The sequence below is a fragment of the Convolutriloba macropyga genome, chromosome 8 (genome assembly GCF_964194025.1).
Source record: "Convolutriloba macropyga chromosome 8, txConMacr16.3, whole genome shotgun sequence".
In the NCBI taxonomy this organism is placed as follows: Eukaryota; Metazoa; Xenacoelomorpha; order Acoela; family Convolutidae; genus Convolutriloba; species Convolutriloba macropyga.
In genome coordinates this window covers 22432997-22450240 of record NC_134475.1, presented here as the reverse complement: position 1 = coordinate 22450240, position 17244 = coordinate 22432997, and the positions used below count along the sequence as shown (strand labels likewise).

General features: G+C 37.0%; 1 protein-coding gene across 1 annotated transcript in view; it reads left to right on the top strand.

Annotated features, from left to right (window-relative positions):
• Positions 1 to 17244, top strand: part of LOC142344986 (uncharacterized) — a 130962-nt gene that overhangs the window by 14123 nt on the left and 99595 nt on the right. The window contains exon 3 of the mRNA XM_075397069.1: positions 401 to 619. Within this exon, the coding sequence (XP_075253184.1) occupies positions 401 to 619 (219 nt within the window). The remainder of the gene's footprint in view (positions 1 to 400; positions 620 to 17244) is intronic.

Below are 17244 nucleotides of genomic sequence, written 5' to 3'. Positions count from 1 at the left end.
ACGAAACCTTGCTTTCAACGCACGGCAAGCAAGTTTTAAAAAATTGAAAAATTGGATCTTTTCCGTTTGCCCCCCCCCCCCCCCCCCCCAGTACGGTATGAGCCCCCAGTTACAGAGAACGGGTCATTACATAGCTATATCACTATGTAAAAACATGGCGCGCGCGTCTGGGGGGTGCAAATAATTATGCACCCACTAAACTGGGGGGGGGGGTACAAACGGAAAAGATCCGAAAAAAGTTCATGAAAACGACGAAAATTCATGGAAGTCAATTTGGCGCAACGTATATAAGAACTTTTTGCATTTTGTCCTTTGGCAATGCAGACTTTCGGCATTCTATAACTTGTACGTGTGAGTTATTTTTACGAACCGGTATTTTATGTGCTTTGAAACGTTTTAGTTGAGCAATACAATGACGAATCGAACAGCACTGGGATCATGATATGCGTTTCGCTGGATAACCCTCCAGGTGTTTTGACCAGAGATAACACCCCCATCGGTCACGATAATCTTTCGGACGCTGAATGTGTGTTCGATCATGGACTGGAACAGAGCACACGTTTTACATATGAACTACAGGACAGCTTGGGAAACGTTGTCACTGATACATTTTGCACGCGTTAGTTTCACATTTGAAAAAGGGAAAATATTGTTAGTCAGAAAATACCACAAAGGGGTGGGGGTAACTTTTCATAGGCACTTTCAGTAAAAGATTGACGTTACATCAACTTTTGACATTGCTACCCAGGATGAGGGAGGGGGGTCCAGTGCCACCCAACGCAATAGTCAGGAAAAAATTTCGGTCGCGCCTTCGGTGTGGCCAATAGCAATTTTTGTTCTCTTCGGTTGGCCAACACCCACATTTCAGTCGTTTGGTCTTGCATATACCCACATTTCGGTCTGTTTGATCTGGGCAATGCCCAAATTTCCGTCTGTTTGGTCTGACCGAAACCCACAATTGTCTGGCCAATGGTTTGGCCTTGGGTCTGCTCGATCCGGCCAAGAGTTTGGGCAAATTTTGTTCAGGCTGGCCAAAGGTGACCGAAGTCTGTACGGTCGGGCCCATACGTTTTTGGGTACGGTAACCCTGTCCGCGACCCAAGTGCGTCTGGCCAATACCGATTTTGGATAATAACTTAAGACAACTAAAAAAGCGAAAAGAGATTCTTCAGCAAATTGATATCTTAATTCAAATTCTGACACAAGAAGCATGCATAATAGATATTAAACAAGTCGTCTCTCATTAGATATCTCTAGTCTACACTCGACTCTGAAAAGACTTATAAAGGAAGAGTTTAAAAACTGGCTTAAATTAAACGTTCGAGGTCCCTAATTCACTTGAACAAATTTTGTTTTATGCTAACAGCTTATTTTTTTCATTGGCCAATTCAAAGCTGTTCATAAGTCAAACAAAATTCCTTTCATACAACTAAATAAAATGGATCGCTCCAGACTGTGCGTATCACAAAATATTCCAACATACGTCTCAGATGTGTCAAGAAACGTTTTTCTCTGAGACAGAACTATCTTTTGACTGTCCATTTTTCTCAGCTAAAATTGAAGCATTTTACAGTAGCAACCTTGAGTCGGTTTTAATGATCAAAACACAAAGAAATTGAAACCCTTATGCTGATGTAATTTTAGGATATGAAACATCAACTGCGCTGTCATATATCTTGCATTAAAAAATTTAGACAGAAACATGAATTTCAAAAAGAGCGCGTCAGTTGAGTTTTTAGCTGAGGAAAAAAAAGAAAAAAAATTGAGTTGAGTACTACGTCAAGTTTTGTCTTTTTGGCAGGAATTCGATTTTTGGTTGTATTTTATTCACGTGTCTTATTTTTGCTCAATTTTGAATTTGTTCAAATTTGGGCGGTTCAAGCAATCGGAAAAAATGTTTCATTTCATTTTTTTCGTTACAAATGGAAAAGGAAAGGTTTTTTGCAAAATAAAAAATTGACGTCTTCAAAATTATGTTAACACCGGCGGTTGCAATCTGATTTAATGCTTCTGTCAATTGTGGATTCATCGGAAACAGTGAGTTTGAAATCAATCAAACGATAGCTGAGAAGAACGAAGAGTTGAAAAAACAATTTTCTGCATTTTTTGTCCTACTTGCTTATCATTTTGTCAGAAAAATTCAGTTTTTAATCAATTCAATTAATAGTTAACTAAAAATTTTAATTGATATATGCAATTATTTTTTGAAATTATTTTGTGAAAGCTAAAATAAGTATCGAAATTGCTAGGATAGGAATCTCACATAATTTACGTTAAATTGGATATTGCCAATTAACCTGCCGAACAAAACAACACCAAAACGACAGCGCAACTTAAAAGATAAGTTAAACCTCTTCAGTTTTAAATTGAAAACGAGAAATATTTGTTTTTTCCTTCTCTTAGTGGGTTCTTCTTGTTGCTAAATTTCTGAATGACCCTCAATCAAATACTTCACTTGTTTTCATGTCAATTTAAAACCCTTTAGAACTAAGACATAACGTTACAAGTTATATAGAGTGATGCAAACATTTTTCAGTAAGAAATTGATTTTCCGCTTCAAAACATTTGTTTCTGATTTTAATTGCTTTGTTTTCAATGAAAACAACTTAATACTATTGCTCTCTCCTTATGTTTAATTAAATGCAAAAAAAGGGTAATTTGGGTTTAAACTAAAAAGTCAAATGAAGCTTCAGGATTTATAAACAGAAAAAGAACAGGAAGCAACGTTTTCTTTTTTCTAAAAAATCTACATTTTCTGTTGTACTGTCATGATCAATTGAATAACTGGTGTACTCTGAGTTTGCAACTAAAGGACTCCTCAAAAAATTATGAAAAATGGACCATGTTGAATTTTCTGCCGAAACTGACAAAATTCAATTACTTTCAATACAAATAAATAAAAGATTGATCTTTCTTTTATAGAAAAGTTTACAACAATGTTTGAATAGTACTTCCTTGTATCAAATGATCTATAAAAAGCAAACGAAATGTTTTTTCCAAGATGCCAGATAAACAATCAACAACACGTACGTATGAAGTAATTCATATTTTGATTTGTCGTTTCCTTGTTCTTTAGAAATCTTTTTCCAATAGATTTTTTTTACATCAAGAGTATCACATTGTCGTTTCAATTCACAGTTTCGGACAAAAAATAACAGAAAATGATGCAAATTAATGTACGTTGAGAGCTTCAGATTTCATTAAAGAAAGGACTAACTTTTTCCTTTCTTTTTTTTCTCATTTTTTTAAATCTCTTATAGTTTCCTCGCATCTATGTTGTTCTCAAGTCTCTGGGAACTACAAAAAATGTGAAAAATATTTGTTTATATTTATTTATATTTATTTTTAATTGTGACAATGTTTATAGTAGCACCTCGGCGCTAGAGAAAAAAGGCTTGAAAATTTTTAAGAAAATATTATTTTTCTGTTCTTGGTGATTTAAGCATTGTTACTTGACGAGTGCTGTAAAAATCTCTAATGTTTAATAGTTTTGGGATTGATACGACCAAAAATCATGGGCCAATTTTCAACGTGAAAAAAATTATCGCAATGCGAAAATTGCAAAAGAGGTTTTGTCGCTGTCAAAACAGAAAATCGTACTTTTGCTACGTAACGATGAGCATCAAACTCATTTCATTGCAAAAAAGACTATTTGATATAAGCATCCAAGTTCTTTTTTTTCTATGCAAGTTTTTTTATTGTTTTAAAACGGAATTGCCAAGTTATTATTCTTTATTTGGCATTGTCCGCCGGATACTTCAGCGTCTGCAGAAAATTTGACTATATTTTTTCACTGACTCTGAATTTTTTCCCTCAGTCAAGTAAAGGAAAAGGAAGCAACGTTTTCTTTTTTCTAAAAAATCCCACACAACAGAAGGTTTTGAAAATCATGCTCAAACGATGAAAAACTAGTGGACTTAAGCAAGGATGTGGGCTGTGAATTTGACTCTTGCCAGTTTTGACTCTTACCAAACTTCAAATGTTTTTCTCAGATCGATGTCTAGAGCTGCAAAAAGAGAAATTCCAATTTAATTTTTTTTGCCAAAAATTGGTTGATTTTACACTATGGTACCAGAAAGTTACGTACACCTGAAAATTCTTTAAAAAGCAATACAAACATAAAATAATATAACGTTTTGCGTTCAACTTTGTTCTCTACTAACGCGCTATTACAACTTCACCTTTCTTAACGCCTAGTAGACTGTTCGTATAGTTTTTATACAAGTTTTTCTCGAAGTATGCGTCATTGTCCTTCTAAAACTCATGCACTTTTTCTTCTAAATGCTCCCAAATAACTGTCTGCTTTCGTAATCACTGTTTCAAAATCGCCAAAAAATTTTAATATGATTTAAATGTGGACCGTATGCTGGTCATTCCGGTACGTTTCACTCGTTTTCTTGAGAAAAATTGCCAATAATATTTGATTTATGCGCAGCAGTATTGTCTTGTTGAAAAGTAACGTCTTGTTCCGACACGTTTAGCTTGTTCGGTACGTAATGAGCATTTTACGCCCATTTGATTGTATTGCAACCCAAAACGTAAATGATCGTTTGTCCAAACTCAGACTTTTTGGGTTTTTTCAAAAAATCTTGTTTCATTTCTTCGAAAAACTCTAACAATTCCGTCGCTGGAGATGCGCACCATTGTTTCATAAGTAAAAACAACATTCTGCCAGAAAGAGAAAAGCGTCTGAGCATATGGATGCACCATTTTAAACAAAAACAGTTGTTTTTCTTCTTCAAATTGATTTTTTGCAGCATTTTTGAAAAAACACGATGTTCCTTGAGAAGTCATCTAACTCAGCAAACTTTTTTTCTGATTTTTTTTTCACACTTTTGGGGTCTTACGCTCGCTTTTCGGGCCTCGAAACTGTCATTTTTCAGGTAACTGGAACCTAATTTTTGAGGTGAGTTGCTTTTGTTTTTCGTCCAAGAAAATCTGACATATCGTAGCGCAACAAATTTTACACCTTTTTTCACGCCTTAGCGCAAATCATTCTTATGAAAGACGAATCATGCTTGAAAAGCAGAAACTACGCTGTACGTAGCTTTTTGTTACTGTCGTACAAAATCAATATTGTGTATTGAACTTGCACTGCGAATCACGTTTAGGATTTCTGTTTCTATTACGTGTGCGGCGAATGCACTTATCACAGTTTTGTACTTATATTCGCTTAGCGAATTGCTTGTCTACTTCTTGTTTAATTTATTCGGGTAGTGATTACGGCTGACAGGAAATAAGTTAAATTGAGCAACTGTACAAAAAGTGGTGCAAAAACAAGTGAATGAAAAGTATAATCAGTTAGCACCACAGAAGTCAAAACGAATATGAGCAAACGTTTCCCAGTGGGGGAATTAGGGCAACAGACATATTATGTGAAATGAAAGGCGGCAAACGGTGAACTTAAAATGACTTTATGATACATCCTTCAAGGTTAAGTAAAAGATTAAATAAGTACATCGTATAATAATTTTACTGCACCAAATAAATGATTATGTACAACACTTCTCCCTTTTTGGTGAAAATTAAAATTGCATAACATGAAAATTTCAATAGCAATTTTGATTATATACTAATTTTTATTCACCGGTTAAATAGTTATCAACATTGTATTTACTGGTTATCATAGCTAGTCATAAATAAGACTATATAAGTTTTAAGCATTCAGAGATTTGAGTTTACATATCTTCCTCATCAATTATCAATTCTTGTTCAGAACTCTGATTGGCTGGCTGGATGCGGGGGTCAGTAGGCGTTACCTTTCCTATGACTGGCGAGAGAAATGGATTCAGAATTGGCTCTACTTGAGCCGCTGTATCCAGAATCCTCTGTATCACCGAAGGCTGCACAGATTCAACGTCACCTGCAGGATATTTCCTGCGGGGCGGTAAGCAGTTAGGTGGGCACGAATTGGTCGATTCACCTGATGAATCTTCATTATCATAACCGTAGTATTTCGGGCTTTCTTGGGTCCTTTCAGTTGCACGTGGGAAGACTTGGCGCAATGCTTCTACTGGCCCTGAAGTAGAGGGTATTGTTAGTTCCGATCAAAGGCTCGTTGTTGGAGGTGCAAAAATTACTTCTGAAGTAATAATTTGTTGATCGGAATAGGTTTCTGGTTGCGATGGAGTCTCTGGCGGTACGAGGTTGGGTGGCACTTTTGGCATTCCTACTCGCATTGCGCGAGCATTATTAGATTTGTTAAGTGAGACACCGCTTGCCGTATCACGTTTGCGTTGTTTCATCTTTCGATCGCCGTTCTAAATTCATGTGAACTCTTTTGTGTGACTCAGAATTTTGGCCTCCGTTGAGTTTTTGGTTACTTTGGGTCCTCTACGGTTGATTTATTCTGTTAATTTCGTTTTCCGTTCATCGCGGGTGCCAATTTTTGTAATTTCGGTATTTCTGACCTTGACCTCCAGCTTCCTGGGTTCACGAATCACCGACGTAAATTGAATTGTGTTTTGTACGACGGAACCAGGGGCCAACACTTCATAGAGCCCGTCACTTTTTTTGAGCGTCCATTTGGATGCTTCGTACGGGTAATATTGAGTTGTACTGTGTGTTTTTGAGAGGTATATGGTGTTGGGTTTTCGTCCGACGTAAGAATCTGGACTCATGGTCACCCGCAAGCCATTCGCGTCATTTGTGGCCCCACACATGTACCTCTCGACTTCTTCCTCATTATGATAATTCCCCCAATGATTTTCTGGAAGCAATTCATTGGGTGTGATCGTCTCTTTGTCTAAATAATGTTTAAAAATTTTCTCATAACTTAAATAAGAAGAATGTGCTTTAGTACCAATATTGCTAAGTGGAGTATTGGCTTGTCGCCCAAAGTGTGAATCTAAAGGCGAAATCTTAGTAGTTTTATGTTTAAATATGCGGAGCTGGTAGAGGATTGATTTAAGTGCTGCTTTAATGGTGAACGAGTTTTATTCTTTATTTGCTTCTTTTATACATGCAGGGCGCTGTTTAATTGTACTTATTAATCATTCTAATAAACCTCTAGCTCGGTGATCATTTGCTTGGGCTGGAATTGGATTGATATTATTTCTCGTGCAAAAGTTCTTTACTTGATTTCCTATAAGACAAAGAGTCGATTTATTCGCAACAAACGAGGAACTCCGTGTATGTGTATGTATTTATCTAAAAATTTAATGACATTAGAAGCATTTGCGTTATCAAAAATTTCAGCTGAGGGGTATTTGGAAAATCTATCGATGCATGTTAAAATATAAATTTCATGCTCTTTTTAATTATTAATAGGTCCTGCGAAGTCTATTTGTTTCTCTTGGTTCAGGACTATACATGGTTTAAGTGCTTGATATTGCTTTGCGGGATTTATAGATTTTAACTTTTCACCGATTGCAGTGCAATGTTTGCACTGTATTGCCCGGACCAAAAGATCTCTAATCATGTATGGCCACCAACAATGTTCGGCCATGCATACCATCCCCCAGCTACCCGGGTGACTGGCATGGAGATCCTCGATGAGCGCATCCTTTAAGGCGTTGGAGATCGCCACCTTCTCGTCCATGCAAACGCAACCACCGCTGACATGTAAGTCCCGCCAGTAGATTATAGGTAGGATTTTAACTCTTTAAAACGACCCTCGTCAGAGTGGATGATGCTCTCCCTAACTTCTTTGAGTACTGCATCTTTACTCGTTACAGAAACGATTAGATTTTGTTGAACGCTTTACCAACCACATTGTCAAAGGAGAGAACTTGAGGGCTATCAGTGAGCGGGGTGCTGATATTGGAATGAGATGGTGATTGGCGAGGCGCTTATGGGTTTGCAGTATCCGTGAAGGAAACGCGAGGCGAGGTTCTAGTAGTACGGGTAGAAGTGGATTTGTCTTTCATTGCGGACACTTGATGAGTCATTTCTGATGAATTTGCTGAATTTTCAAATAAATTAATTGACGAAGAAGACAACTGATTTTCAGAGTGAGTTTGGGCAAAAAGCGACTTTTCGTTGTTTTTCAATTGGGTATGTGAATCATTTAAGGTTTGCGACTTTTGAGTTATAATTAAGGAAGAAATTTGAGGCTTATTTGTTATTGAAAAATTAAAGTGGCTTAATCAAGTGAATTGATGCTGGTTTTGGTAAGCGAGTGACGTTTTTCCGGTATTTTGTGTCTCAAATAGTGCTATTTGAGACTCAAATTGTAGTGGTGTTTTTAAGTATTTGTATTATGCCACGCGAGTTTGGATTTAATTTGGTTTTTACTAGTGTGAGTTGCAAATAAGGCATTTGAGTTATGCAAAATATATGATTGGTTGGATAATAGGAGATTGTGCCCGGCGAGTGTTAAATTACTATGAGTAAAGCATACTCGTGGATCGAAATCACCATCAAAATTATTATGATTAGAAGTATTTGATTTGAAAGTACGAAATTGCTGGGCAAGTGTTAATTGATTTTGAGTTAAATGTATTTGTGGTGCGGGTGGGCTATCAAATTTTGTACCTTAATGTGGGTTGAATTTTAATTAGGCTTTTGCTTGGCGAATTTTGAATTAATTCGAGTTAAGCGTACGCGCATTGCGTGTTCACTGTCCGATATAATAGTGTTAAAAGTGAGTAGATTTGGACGATGCAGTCGCCTACCGAGTGCTGGATTATTGTGTGTTAAGCGTACGCGCGTTGCGGAATCACTAATAAATATATATTTACGTTTTAGTGGTAAATATGAAACAGAACTTTGCGGAGCGAGTGACATATTGTCTTTTATTAAAAAATTAGGCTAAACGGAGTTTATATTCAAAACTTGTTTAGTATGTTGAGTACTAGATGTTTGTAAATCAGGTTTATTGTCATGGTAAAAGTGATTAAGTGTAAGAGCAGAAATATGTTTTTCCTGTTGAAGTATTTTTGCATCAGTGAGAATAAGTGATAATGTTGCAACTAAAAATTCTTCATCATATTTAGAAATACTTTTTGCCGGTTGATAAGGGTTGCAGGATAAATAATCAACAAGTCCCATCTTTGCGCCTGGCAAATGTTCTATTTTAATTTGGAAGAGTAAAAGTTGATCAACCCATCGTGATAAACGACTGTTAAAAATTTTGTTTGATTTATTTTCTATTAAGGTTGAAAGAAGAGCTCGATGATCAGTTATGATAGAAAACTTTTTTGCCATGAAGGTAATTTTTAAAAAAATCTATGGAGCAAACCACTCCGAGAAGTTCAAGTTCATTGATGCTGTAGTGTTCTTCATTACTATTTAAAAATCTAGATGCCAAAGAAGTCGGCTTCCAACCATTGACTGTCAATTGTTCCAATGCTGCTCCTAGGCCGGAGCGAGAAGCATCACATTTTATACGTGTTGAAAGTTGCGGGTTATAATGAGTGTTTTCTGTGTGATTCACAATTCGTGTTTTATAACATTAAAATATATAGTGGGTTCATTAGTCCAGATGCATTTTGTAGGTTTACGAAGAAGGGGTCTAAGAGGATGGCAAATTCAGGCTTGGTTAGAAATAAAATTACTAAAAAAGTGATTCAAACCAAGGAAGGAGCGTAACCTTTTAGGTGTAATCTGTGGTTGCAACGAAAGGATTGCCAAAGTTTCAGAGTCTAGAGGTGATGTCACTGATTGAATAACATTACACCCTAACCATGAAACTTCTTGCTTCGCAAAATGACATTTGGGAAGGTTGATACGAAGGTTATCTGCATCCAGTTTTTTAAGACAATCTGATACGAAGTGAAAGTGATCTTCTTCTGAACATTTTCTTAGAAAAAGAATATTGTCTGGGAAACAATATGTGCATTTAAGGCCAATTAACGTATAATCCATCGCCTTGTGAAACTCGGCAGGCATGTCTGTAGGGCCGTAAAAACCTGTTTTAAATCGATATGTGCCTGTCATATCACCGCTGACGATATTAAAATTAGAACGTTTGTCTGCGTCAAGGTGTAGATCTAGTTGGTTATACGCACACTTAAAATCTATAATAGAGAAATAGATTTCATCCGCTGGTTCTGTTTTGTAATCTGTCTTTCTTTGTGATATCGAGTCTATAAGTTTTTCAATATTCGGCATTTGGTACTTATTTTTATATATGGATTAATTGAGAAATTTAGAGTCTAAGGCAAACTTTATCATAGGGTCTCTTTTAGTTGTAATATTTCTTGGTGAAATAAAATAATCATCGGAGCAATTAATGAGTTTTTCTATGTGTTCCTCTTCAAGAAGTTTTTTAGTTTCACTATTGACTCGGTCTTGAAAATTAATAGGTACTCTTCTACCTGTTTGATGTTTAGTTTGAAAAATTTGTGAAATATTGATTTAACAATGTGAACTTTGGATCTGCCAATGCGTGAAATAATTTGAGGAAATTGATTTGCTATGCGTGTTTTGAACGGGCATTGAGTTGTAATAGTGTTGACAATACTAACTTCATCCGAACAAAGAGTTTGGGTGATTGAAATTCCCAGAACTTCAAATAAGTCTCAGCCAATCGATGGTTTCAATGCGTCTCTAACGACCGTAAATTCGGCGTCTTCGATCCGCCACCCGTTACTTTCAATCGTCGCTTGCACCATTCCAATGACGGGTATTGTTTCATTAGCAAAGGTCTTGAGTTCATGTGCAGTTGCTGTTGTCAGCCATTGTGCAAAAGTAAAATGGTTGATTACCTCCGTAGCAAGGGATTCATTCAAAATTTTACACACGTTCCCGGATTCAATGAGAGTTCCTACTTTAGTGTTCCCGATCGGTAGGATCATATTTTTGGGTTCGATTTGAACTGTGTTACTAGCAATTCTAGTTAACATATTATCATCAGAACTATCAAAATCGGATTCACATTGAGGATTATAATTGGCATTTTGAATCGCATTGACAGACTGATCAGTTGTATTGTCCTCAATTGAGTTAACCTTTGAACGAGTTTGTTTCGGCTTACGACATAAACGTGAAAATTGATTCTGTAAACCACAATTATTGCAGTTCTTGCCTTTCCAGTACATTTATCTTCGTGATTCGTTGACCAAGTGAGGCCACAATTCCGGCATAGTTGATTCCTCTGTCCGATAGGGGCTGAAGTATATTGTCGTTGATCTGATTGGCAAAAAGGCCGTTGGGGAAATATTGCATTTACATGCGATACGGGTTGTTTGTTCGAAATCTGTACCGGATTCCGCTGTCCGAGTTCCATATTCATGGCCAAACGTAGGGCTTGCGGTGGTTCGAGAGTGTCTCTAGGTAATTCTTGTTGAATTTCGGGATTTTGCATAATTGCAATGAAAAGATCTCGGATCAGAGTATCCTCTTGATTTCTAAGATCGCAATGCTCGGACAATTCCTTCAATTTGCCAAAAAAATGTTAATTAGTTTCGTCTTTTGACTGTTTGGTAATAAGGAGCATGTACCTATCAAAAGTAATGTTTCGCTGACGCATGAACGTAGAGTCCACGATTTGCCAAAGTTCCACATTTGTCAATATGTCCATCTTGAGATGCGGGTTTCTGCTACATATGATGCATCTTCAATCGCTGCCCAAACTGAGGTATAGCATAGAAACTGTCTTGCGGTCTGCCTGTGTCCATGGCTTGTCTACACACATGATCCTATCTCCATCTGTTTCTGACATCGATTTTCCCAGTTCATTTTCAATTGCGCATTTCTAGCTAACCGTTCTTGTTCTGATTGGGCTGAGGAACCTGTTATTGTTTTCTCGTAGATTGGTTCTAACGGAAGTTGATGCAAGCAGAATGTCTAATGCATTATTCTCCTTCGCAATAAAGGCTAGTTTCGCCTGCATCTGCCATTTATGCCACTTCAACGGAGGGTCTGCACTAGGTTTTTCCCAGAAGGGTTTGATGCCAAGTGGGGTTCGCTTTTGCGTTGCTGACTGCGCCATGTACTTGATTTTGCACTGCGAACCACGTTTAGGATTTCCGTTTCGTTTACTTGTGCTGCGAATGCACTTAACACAATTTTGTACTTAGGTTCCCTTGTCTAATTTACTCAGGTAATAAATACGGCTCACTAGAATTGAGATAAATTGAGCAACTGTACTCGAGGTGCAAAAACAAGTGAAAGAAAAGTATAATCAGTTATCAACACAGAAGTCAAAACGAATATGAGCAAACGATTCCCAGTGCGGGAATTAGGGCAACAGACATATAATGTGAAATGAAAGGCGGTAAACGGTGAACTTAAAATGACTTTATGATACATCCTTCAAGGTTAGGTACAACATTGAATAAGTACATCGTATAATAATTTTCCTGCACCAAATAAATGATTATGTACAACAGGTACCATAGTGTAGACATTTTTGTGGACAGGGAAATTTATTTAATTAATGGTGATCTTCATTTAAACCAACTTCCCATTTCCCACAGCTAGAATTGCAGGTATAATGCAATAAAGTTTGTTGGGTGCAAGGATGGTTTAAGGGTTACTCTATCCAACTGCTAAGACCTTTGATTTCTCAGAGTTTTCCAACTCTAAAAGGGGGGGGGGGAATAGTACAGATTTTTTGTCCCAACTTAATAAAATTGTCAGTAAAAATTGTCAGTTGGAATTTTTTATTTTTCTCAAATTTAATTTTTTTTCAGTCTCAAAAGCCTTTTTCTGCTCTCTGATTCTGATGATTCATGCTGCTGCTGTTTGGACATGGCGACAACAACTTTTTTGCCTCGAGCTAAGTGGTCGCATTAGAAGTTTCACTAGAAATTCGAAGTCTGTGACGTCATATGTGTCCAGGTCTGTAGATGTCTCGTCAAATGAAAGGATTTCCAAGCAACTTTGTTCCAGTTACTAGAACAAAAAAATGTTAATGTAGTCACTAATTCTTTCTGCCTAAAATAAAACTGTCTGACTGCTGTTAGAAAGTTGTTTTTGGTCTAAAAATCAGCCTGACTAAATAAGCATCTACAATGAAAGTGTTTCCGGAGAGATGTTTGTGATGTTTGTGGTGAAGTACAGAAGTTCATACCATCAGCTGTAGTCCGATCAAGCTGATGCGACAAAACGATTTGAATGTCTTGACCAGGTTGTATTCCAGTAGACTAGCACCATATAAGTTGTACTAAAGCGCTTACAGGAAATCCTTTTTGGTAAAACTGCCAATTTCTGAAACAATACGACAGGAACACAAAACAGAAATGAATGAGGGTTAAGAGAAATCATTTCTCTGGTGGCCAAGTGTTCGTGTGGATTTTTTTAGACTTGCTCACTAAAAAAGACGCCAAATTGTTGGCATTTTGTCATTCTAGTTTGTTGGATTTGTTAAATAAACAGCAATAACAAACTTGAAACTTACCAATACACACAACAACATAACTGTCATGAAAAATAACCAGCTTGAAAATTGTTGTTGCTGCCAACGAAGGAGCACCAACCTGGATCCCAGAACTCATCTGCAGTCATTTGTTCTAGTATTGCGTTTCTGCGAATTACAGGACGCTGAAAAGGAACTGGTAGGAAACAGCATACATAGATCGATCAACTGTTTACCCAATTGTGTTTACGCACGCACTGCTTGTTGGCACCACCTAACTATTAGTTATCAATATCTATCAAAAAACGCAAATCAGAATGTTGCAGTCAAAAAAGATGACAAAAAACTGGTAAACTTGTTGAATAAAACATACAGATTTTTTCTCTAATTCTCATTAACCGAACACCTCTGGGTTCCAAAATTTCGCAGAGTCTACACAGACTTTCAGGGCACCAGAAAGTGCAAACAGGACACAAGAGCAGTTATTAGGGGATATTTCTCATACTGTAAAAATAAGAGATCTTTCTGGCCTCAGGAAATGTTATTTCCAATGAAGGGAATCTCTGAGTTCAATGGGTACCATGGAGGGAAAAATGTGCTCATCGGTATCCTTCTTGCCTAATTCTGGGGCTGTAAAGCCCTACATGTGTCTAATCCGAAACAAACAATAATTTGAAAAAAATGCGAAATTAAGGGAGTTGTGAATTTCAACCTTTTAACCCGTTTATAACCACTGAAATTTTGAAAGTTGACCGCAAACATCGGTTTCAAAAGCCTCGTCTTGCAACAAAACTCCTTTGAAAGTCGCTCAAGGTTTTTAATTTCGTAATCTTTGTCGTCTTGAATAATGATATCAGACATACCTGTCGGTTAATGGGAACGCAGAGACAAATCTTGTAATCGAATAGTTAAATTAGAAGTAATGGTTGACAACTGTGGCGATTAACACGAAATTCAGTCCATATTTATTACCCCAAATTACCGCACTTTTACATTCATGGTGATCACCTTTAATTTATAACTTCCTTGACTTCTTATGACATCCGATCTTAACTAGCTATTTACTCTGATAATTTACTTCTCTGAAAGATCAAGGGTCATCATATCACCTATAAAAATATGAAAAGTTGGGGACAAATCTAGTATAAATAGCACGTGTTAGCTCCTTGTTGCATTCACTCAGTTCATAAATAACCAAGATGTAAATCAGCACGTGGATGAGGTACGTATATCTTTCCATACTTTAAACAATTAACATTATACTTTCAACACTCCTCCTATCATGTTAAGTGTTTGTTCCGAGAAGGACATCACGAAAAAGTGATACTTTGGTCCTCCCCAATGCTTTTGTAAGTGTGTCTGCTGGCATGCGATCGGTAGGTAAGTAGTTTAGCTCTAATAGTCGACTTTGGACTAAATTCCGAACGAAGTGCACTTTTAATGAAGCGCATGCGATCGGTAGGTAAGTAGTTTAGCTCTAATAGTCGACTTTGGACTAAATTCCGAACGAAGTGCACTTTTAATGAAAAGTGCTTTGTCTTTCCGTGATTCATCGAATTTTTACTTAGAGCAATACAAGCTTGATTGTCTACAAAGACGTTTACTGGCTGCTGGATTTCTAAATCTAGTTCTCGTAATAGGTTTACTAAATGTACTGCTTCTTTACATGCCTCGACTACGGCGTTAAGCTCAGCTTCAGCTGTTGAAGTAGATACACACTTTTGTAACTTGCTAGCCCAACTGATTGCACCTGAACTATTATTAAGTTTAAAACAAAAACCACTTGTACTTTTTCTATTGTCTATGTTGCCTGCCCAATCTGAGTCTCAAAATCCTGTTAACTCCAGTTTCTGACTTTTTCTAAAAACCATCTTCTCTGATTTTGTATCTTTTAGGTAACGTAAACACCCTTTTGCCGCATTCCAATGTCGCCTTCCAGGATTTTCAACAAACGAACTCAATAAATTGGCTGCGTGCGCAATATCTGGTCTGCTTGTTAATGCCAAATAGTTCAAACATCCCACTATACCCCTATAATCACATGATTTCATTTCTCTATGCTCATTGCTGCCTATTTCTGGTGAATCTAATTTTGATTGTTTCAGGCTTACATCTAAAGGTGTTTCCAGTGTCTTTGATTCGCTCATGTTAAACTTCTCTAGTAATTTTTCTACATATTCTTCTTGGCTTAGCATAATTTCGTTTTGTGTTCGCTCATTTTTTATATTTAAGAACCAGCTAAGATCTCCATAACTGCTAATTTGAAATTGCTCACTAACTTTATTTTTAAAGTTTTCACAAAAGTCTTCCTGCAATCCTAATATCACCATATCATCTACCCAAAGTCACACTAATCCCTCTATACCATTTTCTCCTTTCTTTATGAAAAGACACTCATCTTGAATAGCCGGCGTGAAACCTAATTGGTCGAGAAAATTTTTGATTGTTAAGTACCAATTTCTACCGGACTGTTTCAATCCATATAAACTTTTCCTCAGCTTACAAATTAATGGATTTCCTTGCTTGTCAAACTTTTCAAACCCTTCGGGCTGTTGCATAAAGATTTCTTCTTCGATGTCAGCGTTTAAGTATGCTGTTTTGATATCCATTTGTTTTAACTCGGTGTTCTTATATACTGCGTAGCTTATCAGTACTCGAATTGTTGAGAGGCGTGTTGTTGGTGAGCATGTTTCGTTGTAATCCCGACCTTGAACTTGGCTAAATCCTTTTGCTACGAATCTTGCCTTATACATTGTTATCTCCCCGCTAGGACCAAACTTAAGGGCAAAGTGCCAGCGGCTACCAATTGGTTTATTTCCTTTGTTCTCTACCAGTTCCCAAACTTTATTTTCTACTAATGAGTTGTATTCCAACTTCATTGCCTCGTACCAGTTTTTAACCCTGATTGCTTCATCAATAGACTTAGGTAGCAATTCGTTGTTAACAATTTCACCAAGGAAAGCTACCGGGTTTAAATCTCTATCACCATCTGAATGATGCTTGTTGACTATCTCCTCCTTCTTTTCTTTGACTTCAATAAACATTTCGTTTTCGTTGAAAGTTACATTGCGAGATTTTCTAACCTTAAAGACCTCTTTGTCATTTGGAATACCTACCAAATAAGTCTTACTATTGTTTGAAGACCCTAAGAATTTTCCTCTTTGAGAAGTTCTATCAATCTTACCTCGAAAACTTTTTTCAACATGAACAAAAGCTGAACAACCAAACACTTTGATAGACTCTAAATTAGGTTTCTTCTTGTACATTGCCTCAAAAGGTGTCTTTTGAACACCTGAATGGAAACAAAAGTTTTTATTCTCACTTGCCATATTAAGTGCATATGGCCAATACTCTTTTTCTAAACCTGACTCTTCTAAAAGGCATCTGGCCATTGGGGTGATTGTTCCCCAATTCCTCTCAGCCTTTCCGTTTTCTTGTGGTGTGCACGGTGCCGAGAACTCAAGTCTAACACCTTTTTGTCTACATAATTGTTTCATGTCATTTGAGACATATTCCCCTGCACCGTCGCAAACTAAAGTTCCTGGTTGTCCTATGTTTGCAAAGAACTGTTCAACCTTTTCAAAAGCCTCGTCCCTTGACCTCAAAAAATAAAGTTTCTGATATCTGCTCAAACTATCCACGAACCCTATTGCATACCTGTGGCCGTCAACCGCTTCCTGTTGGATTGGCCCTAAAATGTCAGTATGGACAATTTCTAAGGCTTCGCTTGCTCTTGTTCCTGAGTCTTTTGGTACTGGAAGTTTTTTTGATTTATTTAGCTGACATGTTTCACAGTTTGTTATGTGAAAGTGCTCGCTTAGTTTTAGTCCTACTGCGTGATCTTTTAGTTTGTATATGTCCTCAACATTATTATGGTCCAAACGTTTATGCAACAAACTAAGGGGATCTCCGTTTGCTAAATTGCACTGCTCTGAGGTTTCTTCGTAATCAATGTTGTTCCAGATAAGCAAACTATCTCTTTCCTCAAAAGGGAAAATTGT